This window comes from Rutidosis leptorrhynchoides, chromosome 6 (genome assembly GCF_046630445.1).
Source record: "Rutidosis leptorrhynchoides isolate AG116_Rl617_1_P2 chromosome 6, CSIRO_AGI_Rlap_v1, whole genome shotgun sequence".
NCBI classification, from domain to species: Eukaryota; Viridiplantae; Streptophyta; class Magnoliopsida; order Asterales; family Asteraceae; genus Rutidosis; species Rutidosis leptorrhynchoides.
In genome coordinates, this window is record NC_092338.1 from 41244904 (window position 1) to 41266364 (window position 21461).

At 34.0% G+C, this 21461-nt stretch overlaps 2 protein-coding genes across 2 annotated transcripts; one reads left to right on the forward strand and one right to left on the reverse strand.

The window, feature by feature from the left end:
* Window positions 1-928: 928 nt before the first annotated feature.
* Window positions 929-5226, forward strand: LOC139855527 (uncharacterized). The gene is made up of 7 exons (XM_071844763.1): window positions 929-1000; window positions 1440-1547; window positions 3801-4153; window positions 4222-4317; window positions 4407-4466; window positions 4563-4793; window positions 4921-5226. The coding sequence occupies exons 2-6, from the start codon at window positions 1445-1447 to the stop codon at window positions 4746-4748; spliced, it is 798 nt and encodes a 265-aa protein (XP_071700864.1). The 5' UTR covers window positions 929-1000; window positions 1440-1444; the 3' UTR covers window positions 4749-4793; window positions 4921-5226.
* Window positions 5227-19317: 14091 nt separating this feature from the next.
* LOC139855606 (heavy metal-associated isoprenylated plant protein 35-like) lies at window positions 19318-20990 on the reverse strand. Its single transcript, XM_071844845.1, has 3 exons — window positions 20902-20990; window positions 20680-20755; window positions 19318-20380 (listed from the first exon to the last, which is right to left on the reverse strand). Exons 1-3 carry the CDS (start codon window positions 20941-20943, stop codon window positions 19491-19493), a joined length of 1008 nt encoding a protein of 335 aa, XP_071700946.1. The 5' UTR covers window positions 20944-20990; the 3' UTR covers window positions 19318-19490.
* Window positions 20991-21461: the final 471 nt, after the last annotated feature.

Below are 21461 nucleotides of genomic sequence, written 5' to 3' on the forward strand. Positions count from 1 at the left end.
ACGATCGTATAATACGCTTATAAATACTTGTTGAATAAAAATATAAGTATTATCATCCTACTTAATTAAAATAATTTTTAAAACTCAATTGTTATATAACATAATTTATTTAAATTAATAATCATACATTTTGTTGTCTTAAAATATATTTTTCCCGTTTTTACTAATCGTAGTGTTTAATTTATAAATAGTATATTCTAAAAAAAAAAAAATGGAGTGGAAAAATCATTGAATCTAACAAATGGTTGTTAAGTATTTAACGAAAAAAGTCGGGTTATTACAGGTTTATTTACATTTACAGCATATAAGCTCATGAGTTCCATTGTACCTTTAAACCAATTGATAATCAAGTGAGGTCCTTCTAAACTTATATGGCATACATTTGGGTTGTTCCTTTTCCAATGTGAATACTGCGTATATGATCGTTTCAGGTCCACCAACATATAATATATAAGCTCACGAGTTCCACGTTAGTCTAAAATCAATTGGTGATAGAGTGAAATCATCCTAAACTAATATGCATACATTTGATTTGTTCTTTTTCTAATGTGAGAATTGATGCATATCTTAAACACTTATCTCCGAGTACTTGTACTTGTTAATTCAAGTTAACTTTACGGGTGTCATTTTAATCTAGAAACACACTAATTTTTGATTCATCACGAAAAATCTTGGAGTATGTTTGATTACGTGACTGTGATTTATATATATTTCTATATCTTCTGAATTCATCATATCTAAACCCATGAATCAGATTCAGTTTAGATTTCAAGATATTGAATTTGTGTGAAGGTTGTTTAAACCTAATACAGACACAAGACCAAAGGGTAAAATAGTAAACAGGCCCGTAAACTACGTATAAAGACGTTATTGCCCTTGGTATTTTAATTACTCCGTATTAATTTAATTTATTTTCCAAAATAAAAATCGAATTAGGGTTTTGCATTTCTTCCAATACTACTGCAGCAGAAGAGAGTCCTTTCAGATAATCCAATCTAAGGTTTGTGTTCTTCCTAATTCCATCCTCGATCTACTTTTTACTGTAGTTTTTCATAAAATATTCAATTGCTTTACAGGAATCCGTCAGATTCAATCTTTAAAGAGCTTATATGTGTATCGTGTTCTTATGCAATTTAAAATTAATTAGCAATGTCAAGTGATTGTTAATCAAATTAACATAAATTGCATCTAAAACAGAAATTTCTAATCTTAATTCAGTATCGAGTGTTACCTTTTCTAAATAATCTTCTGTTGTGTTGAATTGTATGATTCTGTAATTTTAGATTTTATATTTGCCTGTTTGAAATCCTACCTGGTTTACATTCGGATTACATTTATCTTCATCAACGTATCTCTATCTGATAATATCACAGTGTTATGTTTCGATTTATCAAGATATACAACTTGCAATTGATGACTATGCTTGTTGATATTTGTAGGAGATATGAAATTCGTTTACGGTGTTCTGCGGTCCGTTAAGGCTGGCATTTCATCTACTAACCAGACGTTTTTAATAGCTCGGAGTTTGGCTACAAGTAGTGCTTCAGGTACTTTGGTGCTCTTGCATTTTCTGTAGATTATTGTTTTATAAGTTTTAGCCAACTGAATTTTGATTTATTTTAAAGAAACACATGCTGGTTGATTAGGTTGATTGGAAACTTTATAGATTATGATGGTCCAGTTCTTTAACGGAAAATTTAGATATGTATTTGATCCGTTACAAATCTAAAGACACAACGGGACTTGTAAGGATATCAATAATACGTATTGCTGTCACAGTTTTGTGTGGAAATGAAACAACAATAATTTTGTGGAAATAAAAGTATTTTATTCCTTTCTCTCTTTTACTTACAATCAGCAGAAAAGCAGTAATTAAAAGGCATATCCCCCTAGTCTCTCTATCGACTAATTATATAATAGCTAGACAATAGAGGCAACTCCTCACTAATCCCATTATCCATGAAAATATGGATTGAATATGGGCTGTTGTGACCGTTTCCATTACACCACGTTTGCCTACATGTACAATGGAATTGGTCTTGCATGGTTTTCGGAAAGGGTTGTCATGATTCTCCGGATCACACCTCCCCTTCTCCGGCAAGGCTCAACTCCAGTGAGCCTAAAAAGGTAAGTGAGGAAAACCTGCCTTAGCAACGTCTCCCGAAAACCACTTTGCTGCATTTGGTAACTGTCCTTCTAAGCCAATACGATAGGCCTTTCTTTCGCCGCTACACGTAGAACTTGTCTTCTGTTCAACAATTGTATCAGCAGACAATGGTTCCTCCGAATCAGTATTCAAGTCTTCGACGGCTGGTAAGGCTTCATCAATCTCGTCATCGAGCATGGCTGGTTCGAATAGCTTTAATTTATTCGCCTCGACCACTTCTCTTTGCAAACAGTCCTTCCTGCAGCCAACGAAGGTCGCCTTCCTGATAATGACTTTGAACAGGATGTCAATCCCGTATAGCCTTGTATTTCTTTGGCAAAACAAGATGTCGATCGCGTCTATTCTTGTGTTTCTTTTGCAAAACACGATGTCGATCACGTCTATCCTTGTATTTCTTTTGCAAAAAATGTAACTGTTGCTCGTCGTCTTGATATATTTTTTGAACCTTTTCCAAGGACCGTTGAGCCTTTACGTTTTCCTTGCCGCCTTTATCACCCGAATTCGAGTTTCTGTTCATTCCAATATTTGGCAACGTTGATTCGGGTACCAATTGTATTTCGTGAGTGATGGCCCTCTCAGGTGGTAATTGTACAGCTTCCTTAAAAGGGGTGGAATACCTATGCACCAAGTCACCATTTTGGTTAGTAACACAACTATGAGTTTGGGCGAGTGTCATTATCTTTGTTTCCTCCTTAATTAGTCGCAACGAAAGGAGGGCACAGCTTTTTGATGTCGTGACTAACTTTCGTATTTGCCCGGTTGTGGCCAACTCCACCTTATGCGCTGATGTTTGATTCTTAATCATGAATGTTTTGCCATCCTTCTCGAGTTGATACTGTTGTTCACGCCGGAAGTATATTGCATTCCTTTCCCACAGATAAGGACTACCGAATATCACGTGACAAATGTCTAACGGTACAACTTCACAAGTAACTTCATCAATATATTGGTTAGTTCTCGCGAAACGAAACTTACATTGTAAAGACACAACGAGACTTATAAGGATATCAATAATACGTATTGCTGTCACAGTTTTGTGTGGAAACGAAACAACAATAATTTTGGGAAAATAAAAGTATTTTATTCCTTTCTCTCTTTTAATTACAATCAGCAGAAAAGCAGTAATTAAAAGGCATATCCCCCTAGTCTCTCTATCGACTAATTATATAATAGCTAGACAATAGAGGCAACTCCTCACTATTCCCATTATCCATGAAAATAGGGATTGAATATGGGCTGTTGTGACCGTTTCCATTACACCACATTTGCCTACATGTACAATGGAATTGGTCTTCCATGGTTCTCGGAGAGGGTTGTTATGATTCTCCGGATCAGTTTTTAAGCGTCCACCAAGTGTTAAGTAAGCTGCTAAAACACCTAAATAAGAATCAATATTAGCAAGATAAGAGCAACCAGGGAAAGGGTTGGAAATGGTCACGGGTTAACCCGGTTGGGTCGCGTACATCTGAGTAAAAATAGCCTTCCAGGTAGCCTGAATAGGTAAAACCCTATACGTTTACTCGTTTACGTGACTCATAAGAGCCAACCATATCTGATAATCATGTGTAGTGATGGTTGTAATATTCAAATATACGTGGATGTTGATCCACACTTGGTTTTGTTTTCTGCATAGCTATCGACAACTATCCGAATACAAACTCTTCAGAGACCATGGAAGATTTCGACCGAAGCATATTTGGTGATCTTCCAGACAGCAGCAGCTCGAGATCAAGGTCCTTTTTTCAGAAATTGGACCAGCAAACAAAACCTTATGACATGTTTAGAGGGAACAACAGTTCAAGAAGAACTGGATTTGTGGACGGTCTAGATGAGGGTTTCACACATTCATCTTTGGCTGATGGTATGGATGGAAAGTTAAAAGATGCTGCTACTTATTTTGAATACGATGTGAATGAAGTTGCTAAAGATGATTATAAGTTCAGATCAGATGTTATGTTTAAGCCTGGCAATACTTATGATCCTAAGGTATGAATTATAAAGTCAATCATAAGCTATTTTTACCTAAAAAATGATATGCAAAAATTTATAAGCAGGATCTTGATCTTACAAAACCCGGTGTTCGTAAACCATTCAAAAGACAAGAGTTTGAAGTAACAACGGAGGAAGTTTTAAAGAGAGCTGATTTCAGGGTGAGTTATATATATAATATTTATAGAATTACAACTCGAGGACACTGCTACCGAGTTTACTCTTTAACTTTTTTGTATTCTGAATTCAGAATGTGCGGTTTCTTGCTAACTTCATAACTGAGGCTGGAATAATCGTCAAGAGGAACAAGGTACGGTTATTATTGTTGTACAGTATTGTTAACTACATTTTCTATGCATTTTGAACTTGCGATATAACTTTGTGTGCGTGTTTTGGTATGATGTAGACCAAAATTAGTGCTAAAGCCCAGAGGAAGGTTGCTAGAGAGATAAAGACAGCTCGAGCATTTGGACTAATGCCATTCACAACTATGGGAACAAAACATTTTGTCTATGGCAGGAATATGGAGAATCTTGACAACGATTATGAGTATGAAGTTTATGATCACAATTTTGTTGATGATGCTTCTTAAAACCTTTCGTTCGGACCACCTGCTTTGTTTGCTCTTGTTTTACATGTAAGCCTTTTTGCATCCATAAGTTTAGCTAATTGTTTAGTAATTTACCTATTAGAAATAAAACACAATCCACATAGCAAATGTATGTTTTTAAGGTTAAAAATCGTTTTATTGATATAATTTACAGGATAGGATTGTGGTACTCATAGCTGATTGTTGCACTAGCCTCTGCACCTCCTCAAAATTGACATAAATATACAGAAAGTTTGAAGTATTTTGTGCTTTTGAATTTTTAGTTATGATAGCAATGGATCAGGCTATTACATTACAGTTATCACAGATTTATAATCTTTTTGGTACTGTTGATAGGGGGCTTCAGCTGTTAGAATTTTGTTTAGGGCCCTTCATAACTAATTAACTATGCATCTATTGTTTGTTTGAACATTGTACTTTGGATGCGGATCATGCTATGTTTATGTAGGTTTTTATTTCATCATTGTGGACAGGAGGTGCAGTCATTGAACGAATATTGAACAAATACTGATCAAAGTGATTTCCTTTGCTCATTAGAACACCTGTTCTTATCATTTTAAATGACATGCTTGAGAAACTGGTTTTAAAATGTATCTTTTGGTGTTTATGATGTTTTTGAGGGATTATATGACTCCTATAGTCCTATATCTTCTTATATCATTGTACTTCGGGATTAATTATTTCTTTTATACATAGCAAATGTAACAGCCTTCTAACAAAAATTTTGCCCTAACATTCATCTCTCAGTCAATTATTGGTAAACTGGGCACAAGTCGTCACATCTACACAAACTGGTCACCTATATTCACTTTATTCGGGATAGAACCAGATATTGGATCATGCATTCGAGTTATGGACTGTGTCAATCATTTGACCAGACAACGTTATATCTTTTGAATTGCATTGAGCGGCTATGCATGCGCATTATCCGCACATCCAAACAACCACCATATGACTGAATGGCGTGTTGATTTGTCTGGCTCGCAATACCCCGACTTGAAACACCTGTAACACAACAAACGGTGATTATAAGTAAGCTCCATACATTCGCCCGTGTGGGCACGCGCTATGGATGTAACGTCAGCCCTACACATCAGTCCTAAAAGGCTCTTACATAATTCCTGATATGTCAGACTCATAGGTCTATTCCATATACAAATTCTAAATATTTGCCTATTAGTAGTACCATGTACGATTTGCTATAGCAAGTTTTAGGTCATTTCAAGACTTTATAAAGATAAATGTGTCTGCTTTTAAAAGATAAGTTGTTAACGTGAAAAATGTTTTTTTTTATGTGTACAAATCACTTATTTTTTATTCAGAAACGCATTTAGATCATGGTCCAAGTCAAAATCATATAGTACAACTTTACACATAACAAAGACAATATAACAAGCAAGTGTGAAATGATCGAGTGTAACTTTATGATAAAACGCTAAAATAAAAGCATTCAAAATCAAACCAAAACTGAGAGTATCACAACTATCCATGTTGTTATAATTCGGTAGGCTTATAACTACCTTTAGTGATTTGATTCTTGATTAAGAATACTAGTAATGAAGTGTAAGAACAAAGATGATAATGGAGAAAGAAAGAAACACTTTGTAAGTGTGTGAAATGGTGCAAGTTTAATGCTTGCATTCATGAGTATTTATAGCCTAAAATCTCAATATAAAAATACATACTTTGTGTACCAAAATTGACTATATGTATACACCAAAATTGACTATCCATATCTATATTATTATTATTATTATTATAACACTCCCCCTTGGATAGCAATTTTATTTTGTTGAAGATCAACTATAAATTACTGCCTCGTTAAAAACCTTGCTAAAGAAAACCCAGTGGGAAAAAAACTTTAGCTAAGGGAAAAAGAGTGCAGCATGGAGTTGACTCCCCCTCAAGTAGACATCGCTTCAGCTGTTACATCTTTTGAACATGTCTCATGCCAATGTTATGAACGTGTGTTCTGAAAATAGCAGTTGGAAGTGCTTTCGTGAAAAGATCAGCAGAGTTTTTGCTAGATTGCACATATCTCATTTCAATCTGGTTGTCCTTAATGAGATTTTGAGTGTATGAGAAGAATCTAGGTGGTATGTGTTTTGTTCGGTCACTTTTGATATACCCTTCTTTCATCTGTGCTATGCAAGCTGCATTATCTTCATAGATAGTTGTTGGACTTTTATCGCGTTCTAGTCCACAAGAATCAGTAATGAGTTGTGTCATTGATCTCAACCAAAAACATTCTCGAGTAGCTTCATGTAATGCAATCACTTCGGCATGATTTGACGATGTAGCAACAAGTGTTTGTTTTTGAGAACGCCATGATATTGCAGTACCTCCATTTAGGAATACATATCCAGTTTGAGATTTAGCTTTATGTGGATCAGATAAATAACCTGCATCTGCATAACCAACCAAATCTTGTTTTGATTCGTTAGAATAAAATAATCCTAAATCAGTAGTTCCTCGAAGGTATCGAAATATGTGTTTGATCCCATTCCAGTGTCTTTTGGTAGGAGCAGAGCTGAACCTTGCCAACAAATTAACTGCAAAAGAAATGTCAGGTCTTGTACAATTTGTAAGATACATAAGAGCTCCAATTGCACTAAGATATGGTACTTCTGGTCCAAGAATGTCTTCTTGATCTTCACATGGACGAAATGGATCAGCTTCAACATTGAGTGATCTAACAACCATAGGAGTACTTAATGGTTTTGCCTTGTCCATATTGAAACGTTTCAAAATCTTTTCAGTATATGTTGTTTGATGTACAAGTAAACCATTAGGCATATGCTCAATTTGTAAACCAAGGCAATACTTGGTTTTTCCGAGATCTTTCATTTCAAATTCTTTCTTTAGAAGTTGAATGGCTTCATGGATCTCTTTATTTGTACCTATGATGTTAAGATCATCAACATAAACAGCTATGATCACATATCCGGATGTTGTTTTCTTAATGAAAACACAAGGGCAAGTAAGATTATTTGTATACCCTTTGCTTATCAAGTAATCACTTAATCGGTTATACCACATACGTCCCGATTGTTTTAACCCATATAAAGATCTTTGTAATTTAATCGAATACATTTCTTTGGGTTTTGCATTTGATGCTTCTGGTACCTTAAATCCTTCAGGTATCTTCATATATATATCACTATCAAGTGATCCATATAGATAAGCAGTCACAACATCCATGAGATGCATTTCTAAATTTTTAGAAACTGCCAGACTGATTAAGTACCTAAAAGTAATTGCATCCATAACAGGAGAATAAGTTTCTTCATAATCAATTCCCGGTCTTTGAGAAAAACCTTGAGCTACAAGTCTAGCTTTATACCTTGTAACTTCATTTTTCTCATTTCTTTTTCGGACAAAAATCCATCTGTATCCTACAGGTTTCACATCTTTAGGAGTGAGAATGATGGATCCGAAAACTTTTCTTTTATTGAGTGATTCTAATTCAGCTCGTATTGCTTCTTTCCATTGAGCCCAATCATGTCTATTTTGACATTCAACCATAGATGTTGGTTCTGGATCATCATCATTATTCATGATGTCATATGCAACATTAAATGAAAATTTCTCATCAAGATTTTTCATTTCATTTCGGTTCCATAATATTTTTGAATATGCATAATTGATTGCAATTTCTGTATTGACATCATCAATCTCCTCTGCAGTAGGAGTACTGATTTGTGGTTCTTCTTGAACACTTTCTTTTACTTCATTATCAGCTGATTTTCTTTTTCGAGGATTTTTATCCTTTGAACCGATTGGTCTTCCACGTTTCTGAGGTGGCAAAGATTCATGAGTGACGTTATTGCCAGCTTTTGGAATTTCAATTCGAGCTGGAGTATTTACTGCTGGTATATATGATTTTGTCACCGTTTTTGTATCTGTAAATGCATCAGGCAATTGATTTGCAAGTTCTTGTATATGCATTATCTTTTGAACTTCTGTCTCGCATTCTTTTGTGCGAGGATCAAGATACTTTAATTGAGGTTCACACCATGAAACATCATTTTCTTTATTTTTCATTTCTCCCCCTAATCTAGGGAACAATGTTTCATTAAAATGACAATCAGCAAAACGTGCTGTAAAAACGTCACCTGTCATAGGTTCAATATACCTTAATATTGAAGATGTTTCATATCCAACATATATTCCCAACCTCCTTTGAGGACCCATTTTTGTACGTTGTGGTGTCGCAATTGGAACATACACTGCACAACCAAATGTTCTAAGATGGGAAATATTTGGCTCTTGACCAAAAGCAAGTTGTAGGGGGGAATATTTATGACTTGCACTTGGTCTGATGCGAATCAATGCAGCAGCATGTAAAATTGCATGACCCATATAGATACAGGGAGTTTTGTTCTCATTATCAATGGTCTAGCAATTAACTGTAAACGTTTAATCAATGACTCGGCTAAACCATTTTGTGTATGCACATGAGCAACAGAATGTTCAACAACAATTCCTATAGACATGCAATAGTCATTAAATGCTTGAGATGTAAATTCACCAGCATTATCAAGTCTCACCCTTTTAATGGTGTAATCAGGAAAATGAGCTCTCAATTTAATAATTTGGGCAAGAAATTTTGCAAATGCCACATTACGGCTTGATAACAGACAAACATGAGACCATCTGCTAGATGCGTCTATTAGAACCATGAAATATCTAAATGGTCCACATGGTGGATGAATTGGTCCACATATATCACCTTGAATTCTTTCAAGAAACATTGGTGATTCTTTCTCAACCTTAAGTGGTGAGGGTCTAGTTATCAATTTTCCAAGAGAGCAAGATGTACATGGAACCATTGTATCATGATGGATTTTTCTATCCTTTAGTGGATGTCCATGAGTACATTCAATAATCCTTTTCATCATTGTTGATCCTGGATGGCCTAATCTGTTATGCCATAAACTGAATACACCAGGATCAATATATTTTTCGTTAACTACCATATGTATTTCTGGTACATTTATATGTGTATAATGTAATCCAGAACTAAGTCTTGGTAGTTTTTCAACCACATGACTCTTGTCAGTGATACTTAAATATTTCTCATTTTCTGTTGTCACTGACTGATAATCATACCCGTTAAGGTATATGTCGGAGAAACTCAATAAATTTCTGCTTGACTTGGGAGAAAATAAGGCATCATTTATTAAAAATTTTGTACCATTTGGTAGTATGAAATTTGCCTTTCCTATCCCTTTTATCAAGTTAGCAGGTCCTGATATTGTATGTATAGTTCCTTCCGTTGGTTTTAGATCAATAAAATATTTCTCGGATTTAAGTATAGTGTGTGTAGTTCCACTGTCTGCTATACAGAGATCTCCACCACTTGATTGATGTTGTATTCCAGCAAAATTCATATTGAACTTCATATATAAGAAATAAATAGTGAGTACATTAATATTACACAATATTTTAAACGCAAATAGATAGTACTGAAACATTTAGCAAACATAATGACAAAGACAGACGATATTAAATCGTTTATTTTTCGAAAGACACACAACTTAAACATTCAAGAAATCTTCATATAAATCAGATGGTTTCTCAGTGACTGTTGGATCGACGTTATCCACAAAGTTTACTTCCTTTTCTTTATCTTTCAGCGAATCCTGATACATCTTAACAAGATGTTTAGATGTTCGGCAAGTATTAGCCCAGTGGCCCATTCTACCACATCTGTAGCAAGATTCTTCAGAATTTTTAGAAGAATTTTCTTCAACATCTTGTTTAGTGGGCTTGTTTTGTGGTTGATATTTATATTTTCGTGGATTATTATTTCTTTGACCACCACGGCCACGACCACGACCACGTCCTCGCCCATTACCATTACCATAAGGATGGTTTCTACCATAGTTATGGCTTTTGGCATGATGATGGTGATGGTTATTATAACCACGACCTTGCCCGCGTCCTTGTCCCTGTTTATAATTATTTGCAGTATTTGCTTCAGGGATTGCAAGTGTACCAGTAGGACGGGATTGCTGATTTTTCATTAATAGCTCATCATTTTGCTCTGCAACTAAGAGATATGAATTAAGTTCAGGATATGTTTTGAACTTTAGCATTCTCAAATTTCTTTGCACTGTGATGTTTGCAGCATTCATTGTGGAGAAAGTTTTCTCCATCATGTCTGCATCACTTATTTCATGTCCACAGAATTTAAGTTGTGAACATGTATTATACAGAGCTGAGCTATATTCATTTACTTTCTTAAAGTCTTGGAACCTTAATGTTCTCCATTGTTCCATAGCAGCTGGAAGTAAAATTTCTCTTTGATTATTGAATCTGCTTTTGAGACCTTCCCATAAAACATGGGGATCTTCTACAGTCACATAATTATTTTGTAAGCATTCATCAATATGTTGATGAATAAAGCAACATGCCGTTGCTTGTTCTTTTTCAGAACAAGTGTTGTTTTCATTTATGGCTTCAAGAATGCCCATTGATTTAAGATGCATTTTTACTTTTATAACCCATGGCATGTAGTTGTTTCCAGTTGATTCTAAAGGAGTAAATTTAAGCTTTTCCAGATTCGACATTTTCTATTAAAACAAACAACATGATAAATTATAGTCACTTTATATTCATAAGTATATAAACATTAAACATAAATTTAATATAACATAAATGATAAGTAGGTGACAGTGTCGACCATATGTAAGCAATCATTAATAAATGTTATATAACATAAATATAAATATTAGTAAACATAAATGATAATTAGGCGACAGTGTCGGCCATATAAATGTTAGATAATAGAAATATAAATGTTAGTAACATAAATGATAATTAGGCGACAGTGTCGGCCATATAAATGTTAGATAATTGAAATATAAATGTTAGTAACATAAATGATAATTAGACGACAGTGTCGACCATATATTATTCAGGTGGTATAACCGACCTATATCATTCTGGTGGTATAACCGACCATATATCATTTTGGTGGTATAACCGACCATATATCATTTTGGTGGTATAACCGACCATATATCATTTTGGTGGTATAACCGACCATATATCATTTTGGTGGCAGAGCCAACCATATTTTAGTATTAAGATTATCGTGCTGATAACGTGTTATAATTCGGTAGGCTTATAACTACCTTTAGTGATTTGATTCTTGATTAAGAATACTAGTAATGAAGTGTAAGAACAAAGATGATAATGGAGAAAGAAAGAAACACTTTGTAAGTGTGTGAAATGGTGCAAGTTTAATGCTTGCATTCATGAGTATTTATAGCCTAAAATCTCAATATAAAAATACATACTTTGTGTACCAAAATTGACTATATGTATACACCAAAATTGACTATCCATATCTATATTATTATTATTATTATTATAACACATGTAAACTTTTAATGAAGTTTGCTATTTTGGGACCATTAATTGTCAAAACCAATGTAAAACTACCACCTTCACTAGGTGCCATGAATATTCATCTAATATTATCCTAGAAGTAGTATAATATTTTATTTAGTACTCCGTAAAAGAGATGGTATTAAAAATTTATATTTTTCAAGATTTTTTATATTAAAGTATAAGAAGCCATTGAGAAGTAAAATACTACACTACTACGTACTAAGTAGGCAATTTTCTCTTAACGTTATTTTCTTTACAAATATTCTTTTTTTGACACGACACTTGACAAATTGTAAACTTTAAACAAACTTTACACATGGGCATGATGGGTTCGTGACCACTACTTTCCACCATTGAAAAATCATTGCAAACTATTTCAACCACTTACTCTTATTTCTTAATTGCCTCATATATATATATATATATATTGTTATAATTCAGTAGGCTTATAACTACCTTTAGTGGTTTGATTCTTGATGTTATAATTCAGTAGGCTTATAACTACCTTTAGTGGTTTGATTCTTGATGTTATAATTCAGTAGGCTTATAACTACCTTTAGTGATTTGATTCTTGATTTAGAATACTAATAATGAAGTGTAAGAACAAAGATGATAATGGAGAGAAAGAAAGAAACACTTTGTAAGTGTGAGAAATGGTGCAAGTTTAATGCTTGCATTCATGAGTATTTATAGCCTAAAATCTCAATATAAAAATACATACTTTGTGTACCAAAATTGACTATATGTATACACCAAAATTGACTATCCATATCTATATTATTATTATTATTATAACACTCCCCCTTGGATAGCAATTTTATTTTGTTGAAGATCAACTATAAATTACTGCCTCGTTAAAAACCTTGCTAAAGAAAACCCAGTGGGGAAAAACTTTAGCTAAGGGAAAAAGAGTGCAGCATGGAGTTGACTCCCCCTCAAGTAGACATCGCTTCAGCTGTTACATCTTTTGAACATGTCTCATGCCAATGTTATGAACGTGTGTTCTGAAAATAGCAGTTGGAAGTGCTTTCGTGAAAAGATCAGCAGAGTTTTTGCTAGATTGCACATATCTCATTTCAATCTGGTTGTCCTTAATGAGATTTTGAGTGTATGAGAAGAATCTAGGTGGTATGTGTTTTGTTCGGTCACTTTTGATATACCCTTCTTTCATCTGTGCTATGCAAGCTGCATTATCTTCATAGATAGTTGTTGGACTTTTATCGCGTTCTAGTCCACAAGAATCAGTAATGAGTTGTGTCATTGATCTCAACCAAAAACATTCTCGAGTAGCTTCATGTAATGCAATCACTTCGGCATGATTTGACGATGTAGCAACAAGTGTTTGTTTTTGAGAACGCCATGATATTGCAGTACCTCCATTTAGGAATACATATCCAGTTTGAGATTTAGCTTTATGTGGATCAGATAAATAACCTGCATCTGCATAACCAACCAAATCTTGTTTTGATTCGTTAGAATAAAATAATCCTAAATCAGTAGTTCCTCGAAGGTATCGAAATATGTGTTTGATCCCATTCCAGTGTCTTTTGGTAGGAGCAGAGCTGAACCTTGCCAACAAATTAACTGCAAAAGAAATGTCAGGTCTTGTACAATTTGTAAGATACATAAGAGCTCCAATTGCACTAAGATATGGTACTTCTGGTCCAAGAATGTCTTCTTGATCTTCACATGGACGAAATGGATCAGCTTCAACATTGAGTGATCTAACAACCATAGGAGTACTTAATGGTTTTGCCTTGTCCATATTGAAACGTTTCAAAATCTTTTCAGTATATGTTGTTTGATGTACAAGTAAACCATTAGGCATATGCTCAATTTGTAAACCAAGGCAATACTTGGTTTTTCCGAGATCTTTCATTTCAAATTCTTTCTTTAGAAGTTGAATGGCTTCATGGATCTCTTTATTTGTACCTATGATGTTAAGATCATCAACATAAACAGCTATGATCACATATCCGGATGTTGTTTTCTTAATGAAAACACAAGGGCAAGTAAGATTATTTGTATACCCTTTGCTTATCAAGTAATCACTTAATCGGTTATACCACATACGTCCCGATTGTTTTAACCCATATAAAGATCTTTGTAATTTAATCGAATACATTTCTTTGGGTTTTGCATTTGATGCTTCTGGTACCTTAAATCCTTCAGGTATCTTCATATATATATCACTATCAAGTGATCCATATAGATAAGCAGTCACAACATCCATGAGATGCATTTCTAAATTTTTAGAAACTGCCAGACTGATTAAGTACCTAAAAGTAATTGCATCCATAACAGGAGAATAAGTTTCTTCATAATCAATTCCCGGTCTTTGAGAAAAACCTTGAGCTACAAGTCTAGCTTTATACCTTGTAACTTCATTTTTCTCATTTCTTTTTCGGACAAAAATCCATCTGTATCCTACAGGTTTCACATCTTTAGGAGTGAGAATGATGGATCCGAAAACTTTTCTTTTATTGAGTGATTCTAATTCAGCTCGTATTGCTTCTTTCCATTGAGCCCAATCATGTCTATTTTGACATTCAACCATAGATGTTGGTTCTGGATCATCATCATTATTCATGATGTCATATGCAACATTAAATGAAAATTTCTCATCAAGATTTTTCATTTCATTTCGGTTCCATAATATTTTTGAATATGCATAATTGATTGCAATTTCTGTATTGACATCATCAATCTCCTCTGCAGTAGGAGTACTGATTTGTGGTTCTTCTTGAACACTTTCTTTTACTTCATTATCAGCTGATTTTCTTTTTCGAGGATTTTTATCCTTTGAACCGATTGGTCTTCCACGTTTCTGACGTGGCAAAGATTCATGAGTGACGTTATTGCCAGCTTTTGGAATTTCAATTCGAGCTGGAGTATTTACTGCTGGTATATATGATTTTGTCACCGTTTTTGTATCTGTAAATGCATCAGGCAATTGATTTGCAAGTTCTTGTATATGCATTATCTTTTGAACTTCTGTCTCGCATTCTTTTGTGCGAGGATCAAGATACTTTAATTGAGGTTCACACCATGAAACATCATTTTCTTTATTTTTCATTTCTCCCCCTAATCTAGGGAACAATGTTTCATTAAAATGACAATCAGCAAAACGTGCTGTAAAAACGTCACCTGTCATAGGTTCAATATACCTTAATATTGAAGATGTTTCATATCCAACATATATTCCCAACCTCCTTTGAGGACCCATTTTTGTACGTTGTGGTGTCGCAATTGGAACATACACTGCACAACCAAATGTTCTAAGATGGGAAATATTTGGCTCTTGACCAAAAGCAAGTTGTAGGGGGGAATATTTATGACTTGCACTTGGTCTGATGCGAATCAATGCAGCAGCATGTAAAATTGCATGACCCCATATAGATACAGGGAGTTTTGTTCTCATTATCAATGGTCTAGCGATTAACTGTAAACGTTTAATCAATGACTCGGCTAAACCATTTTGTGTATGCACATGAGCAACAGAATGTTCAACAATAATTCCTATAGACATGCAATAGTCATTAAATGCTTGAGATGTAAATTCACCAGCATTATCAAGTCTCACCCTTTTAATGGTGTAATCAGGAAAATGAGCTCTCAATTTAATAATTTGGGCAAGAAATTTTGCAAATGCCACATTACGGCTTGATAACAGACAAACATGAGACCATCTGCTAGATGCGTCTATTAGAACCATGAAATATCTAAATGGTCCACATGGTGGATGAATTGGTCCACATATATCACCTTGAATTCTTTCAAGAAACATTGGTGATTCTTTCTCAACCTTAAGTGGTGAGGGTCTAGTTATCAATTTTCCAAGAGAGCAAGATGTACATGGAACCATTGTATCATGATGGATTTTTCTATCCTTTAGTGGATGTCCATGAGTACATTCAATAATCCTTTTCATCATTGTTGATCCTGGATGGCCTAATCTGTTATGCCATAAACTGAATACACCAGGATCAATATATTTTTCGTTAACTACCATATGTATTTCTGGTACATTTATATGTGTATAATGTAATCCAGAACTAAGTCTTGGCAGTTTTTCAACCACATGACTCTTGTCAGTGATACTTAAATATTTCTCATTTTCTGTTGTCACTGACTGATAATCATACCCGTTAAGGTATATGTCGGAGAAACTCAATAAATTTCTGCTTGACTTGGGAGAAAATAAGGCATCATTTATTAAAAATTTTGTACCATTTGGTAGTATGAAATTTGCCTTTCCTATCCCTTTTATCAAGTTAGCAGGTCCTGATATTGTATGTATAGTTCCTTCCGTTGGTTTTAGATCAATAAAATATTTCTCGGATTTAAGTATAGTGTGTGTAGTTCCACTGTCTGCTATACAGAGATCTCCACCACTTGATTGATGTTGTATTCCATCAAAATTCATATTGAACTTCATATATAAGAAATAAATAGTGAGTACATTAATATTACACAATATTTTAAACGCAAATAGATAGTACTGAAACATTTAGCAAACATAATGACAAAGACAGACGATATTAAATCGTTTATTTTTCAAAAGACACACAACTTAAACATTCAAGAAATCTTCATATAAATCAGATGGTTTCTCAGTGACTGTTGGATCAATATTATCCACAAAATTTACTTCCTTTTCTTTACCTTTCAGCGAATCCTGATACATCTTAACAAGATGTTTAGATGTTCGGCAAGTATTAGCCCAGTGGCCCATTCTACCACATCTGTAGCAAGATTCTTCAGAATTTTTAGAAGAATTTTCTTCAACATCTTGTTTAATGGGCTTGTTTTGTGGTTGATATTTATATTTTCGTGGATTACTATTTCTTTGACCACCACGGCCACGACCACGACCACGTCCACGCCCATTACCATTACCATAAGGATGGTTTCTACCATAGTTATGGCTTTTGGCATGATGATGGTGATGGTTATTATAACCACGACCTTGCCCGCGTCCTTGTCCCTGTTTATAATTATTTGCAGTATTTGCTTCAGGGATTGCAAGTGTACCAGTAGGACGGGATTGCTGATTTTTCATTAATAGCTCATCATTTTGCTCTGCAACTAAGAGATATGAATTAAGTTCAGGATATGTTTTGAACTTTAGCATTCTCAAATTTCTTTGCACTGTGATGTTTGCAGCATTCATTGTGGAGAAAGTTTTCTCCATCATGTCTGCATCACTAATTTCATGTCCACAGAATTTAAGTTGTGAACATGTATTATACAGAGCTGAGCTGTATTCATTTACTTTCTTAAAGTCTTGGAACCTTAATGTTCTCCATTGTTCCATTGCAGCTGGAAGTAAAATTTCTCTTTGATTATTGAATCTGCTTTTGAGACCTTCCCATAAAACATGGGGATCTTCTACAGTCACATAATTATTTTGTAAGCATTCATCAATATGTTGATGAATAAAGCAACATGCCGTAGCTTGTTCTTTTTCAGAACAAGTGTTGTTTTCATTTATGGTTTCAAGAATGCCCATTGATTTAAGATGCATTTTTACTTTTATAACCCATGGCATGTAGTTGTTTCCAGTTGATTCTAAAGGAGTAAATTTAAGCTTTTCCAGATTCGACATTTTCTATTATCAAAAATTAAAACAAACATCATGATAAATTAGAGTCAATTTATATTCATAAGTATATAAACATTAAACATAAATTTAATATAACATAAATGATAAGTAGGTGACAGTGTCGACCATGTGTAAGCAATCATAAATAAATGTTATATAACAAAAATATAAATATTAGTAAACATAAATGAAAATTTGGCGACAGTGTCGACCATATATTTTTTCAGGTGGTATAACCGACCTATATCATTCTGGTGGTATAACCGACCATATATCATTTTGGTGGTATAACCGACCATATATCATTTTGGTGGTATAACCGACCATATATCATTTTGGTGGCAGAGCCAACCATATTTAGTATTAAGATTATCGTGCTGATAACGTGTTATAATTCAGTAGGCTTATAACTACCTTTAGTGGTTTGATTCTTGATGTTATAATTCAGTAGGCTTATAACTACCTTTAGTGGTTTGATTCTTGATGTTATAATTCAGTAGGCTTATAACTACCTTTAGTGATTTGATTCTTGATTTAGAATACTAATAATGAAGTGTAAGAACAAAGATGATAATGGAGAGAAAGAAAGAAACACTTTGTAAGTGTGAGAAATGGTGCAAGTTTAATGCTTGCATTCATGAGTATTTATAGCCTAAAATCTCAATATAAAAATACATACTTTGTGTACCAAAATTGACTATATGTATACACCAAAATTGACTATCCATATCTATATTATTATTATTATTATAACATATATATATATATATATATATATATATATATATATATATATATATATATATATATATATATATATATATATATATATATATATATATATTTCTCTCACATTATTATTTGTATTGTATATTGTATTGTAGATTTTACAATTGTTAACTCAATTTTATGTCATGCCAACTGCATTCAACACCCTCTAAATTCCCATTTAACCATGGGAATAACATGACTAACGTTAGGTGATAAGTTATTACGATGATACTTACAAAATATTATATTTACATAATAATTAATTCTATAACATTTTTGCTAAGCATTTTAGCTTCATATATTATCTACTTAATAACTTACTTATAAAAAGATTAAATTTATTACGTTAAACGTTTATAATATATGCTTTCTATTTCAACTTTCATTTGTTGGCACTAACTATTCATTTGCTTATGTATTATTGTATAATGTATAATTATTCTATTTTTTTACATAACATAAGTTTTTGGGTAAGCGAGAAAATCCTCCTATAACGAGCACATTGACTCCCCATAGAAGGTAAAACCTCGGGTAATCAAGCCCCCCAAGCGCGAGACCTGTTACCGAGTGAATTGCGCATTATGCGCACCCTCTAGTCACACTCCCTTTTTGAACAATTTGGCATAGACAGGAATTGAACCCGGGTGGTATGCTTCATTGAACAACTCGGTGACCACTCATGTAAGCCGGAATGGTTTTACATAACATAAGTTGATAAATTAATATTTACACAATCAGCTTATCTCTCTTAATTTATAATAGGTTCTAGTTAATCACATCCCATATTTAACAAATTTTATACAAAGTGGAAGCCCGTTTGAAAACACAGTTTTAGGTCTACTAATTGTCTAATTACATAAAGTAACGACTTTGATACAAGGACCATAATCGCAAAACTTCATCGACTCATACAAGTAGTATAAGATCAACTCGTACACCTTATACAATCACATAACAAAACACCCGTTCGGATTTTCATCACTAAACATCTCAAACGAGTCCCCCGATTGCTGTTGAGACCTATACGACTCATATTCCGAACCCACATTCACAGCCGTTGGTGCCATTTCCGAACCATAATGCGAGTACACATAAGATTGTGGTTGTGGTGCATAATACGACGCCGTATAACTACTAACAGGAGGACGAGCGGTGTTATAACTCATCGTATAAACCGGCGCATGTGGTGGCGTATAATAGTGACGTGGCGGGTATTCATACCCTTGATGACGTGGAGGGATTTGATTGGATCTAATAGTTGTAGTTTGTGGGTCCTCACCTGGATTAACTAATGGTGAAGCACTTGATGATGTTTCTCCAATATTATTACAGATTTGCTTTTTCTTTTTCTTCTTTTTACCTTCACCAACAACAATTACGACGTCGTTTGGCTCAGTTTGTTTTTCCTTCTTTTCATCTACCGCCGGAGAATCTTGGTTACCGGTCAGTCCGGTCACCGGTGATTTATCCTCTTCAACTTTTACTTCCTCCGCCGGTTTCTCACCTTTATCAACTTTGCCACCACCGTTCTTTGCCGGAGCTTCGCCTCCGTCAACGGCGGAACTGGCATTTGTCATCGAATTTTCAGCCGGAATATCTGTTTTACTCGCCGGTGGCTTGATTTCCTTACCGGAAACAGCGGATTCTTCAGTAGTAGCGGGTTGTTTTGCATTTTGCTGAGTATGTGTTTCCGGTGGCCTAATCTCTTGTGGTTTTTCCGGCCATAACTCGGCATGTTTCCCTGATTTCACTAGTTTACGTAAAAGAATTTCCGGCGAGATATCTCCGGTTACCAAAACCCTTTGTTGTAGTCTATCAATTTCAATATCATCAACTCCTGAAATAAAATTAAATAAAACAATTTTTGATAATAGTAGTACGTAGTAATTAAATTCACAGTTAAAAGATAAAAAATAAAAATTTTGTCCATTAACAAAGGATTTTATAACGGCCACAAAATATGTTTGTAACTTTAATTTCATTTTGTGTGTAGAGCCTTATTCTGTTGTTGTAATCTCTGTTTTTATTTTAATAAAATTATTTGATTAAAAAAAAATCATTTTGTGTGTTTTTTTGAACAAAAAGTATAATAAATATTGTTAGAAATGTAATGTATGATATAAAATAAACACATACCTGGAACAGATTGGAGCAGTTTTTTGACTTTACGTTTGCAACCTTCACAGTGTATAGACACTCGTAGAACACATGTCTATAATTATAAATAAGCTAAGGTTAGTAATACAAACATACACATACAATATAAGAAATTAAAAATGAGATAATAAAAACTCTGGAGTAAATAATACTCGTTTTATTATTTGCCTTTCTTAAGAAAAGTATTACGGAATTGGTTACCTTGTGTTTGATGGGTTGCTGTGCTACTTCAGTTGAAGCCATTTGAGAGAACAAGTTGAGAGAAAAATGAATGAAATAGGAGAGTAGTGAAGTGACTTTAATTTGAGGGAGAAAATGCAAAAATCATTTATCATTTATTTAATAATAATATTAGTGGTTAAATACTCTTATTAACTTTTGGTGGGGACCAATTTTTGCCTAGAGGGGAATTTTGGAAAGTTTATCATTAAAAATAACTATTAAATTGTTTTATTTTACATAAAAACATGTGATATAAATTAAAAGATTGGTCTCGTTGAGGACGTTGATGCGGTTATCAATATTGATTGTGATGTCGATCTGAAGAAGGCTATTATGTCGTCCGAATTGACCAAGAAGTACTCGCTCTCTTCAAGATCGTGCAAGTCTGTTCGTTCTCTAGAGTGATGGGGAAACTCATTAAACTAGGTGCTGAGAGTAAGAATGCTAGTTTAGCTTCGAGAAAGCTTGACTTTTTTAAGAATGGTTCTATTGACTAAAATAGGTCATCGAGTTAGTTTTAATTTCAATCCTACTATATT

What these genes read in the sequence shown, in the direction of transcription:
- LOC139855527 (XM_071844763.1), top strand. Translation starts at nt 1,445, where the DNA reads ATGAAATTCGTTTACGGTGTTCTGCGGTCCGTTAAGGCTGGCATTTCA. An exon ending in GCAATACTTATGATCCTAAG is followed by an intron (nt 4,154 to 4,221) that starts GTATGAATTATA and finishes ATTTATAAGCAG; the next exon opens with GATCTTGATCTTACAAAACC. An exon ending in TAATCGTCAAGAGGAACAAG is followed by an intron (nt 4,467 to 4,562) that starts GTACGGTTATTA and finishes GGTATGATGTAG; the next exon opens with ACCAAAATTAGTGCTAAAGC.
- LOC139855606 (XM_071844845.1), bottom strand. Translation starts at nt 20,943, where the DNA reads ATGGCTTCAACTGAAGTAGCACAGCAACCCATCAAACACAAG. An exon ending in AGCAACCCATCAAACACAAG is followed by an intron (nt 20,756 to 20,901) that starts GTAACCAATTCC and finishes TTATAATTATAG; the next exon opens with ACATGTGTTCTACGAGTGTC. An exon ending in ACTGCTCCAATCTGTTCCAG is followed by an intron (nt 20,381 to 20,679) that starts GTATGTGTTTAT and finishes ATTTTATTTCAG; the next exon opens with GAGTTGATGATATTGAAATT.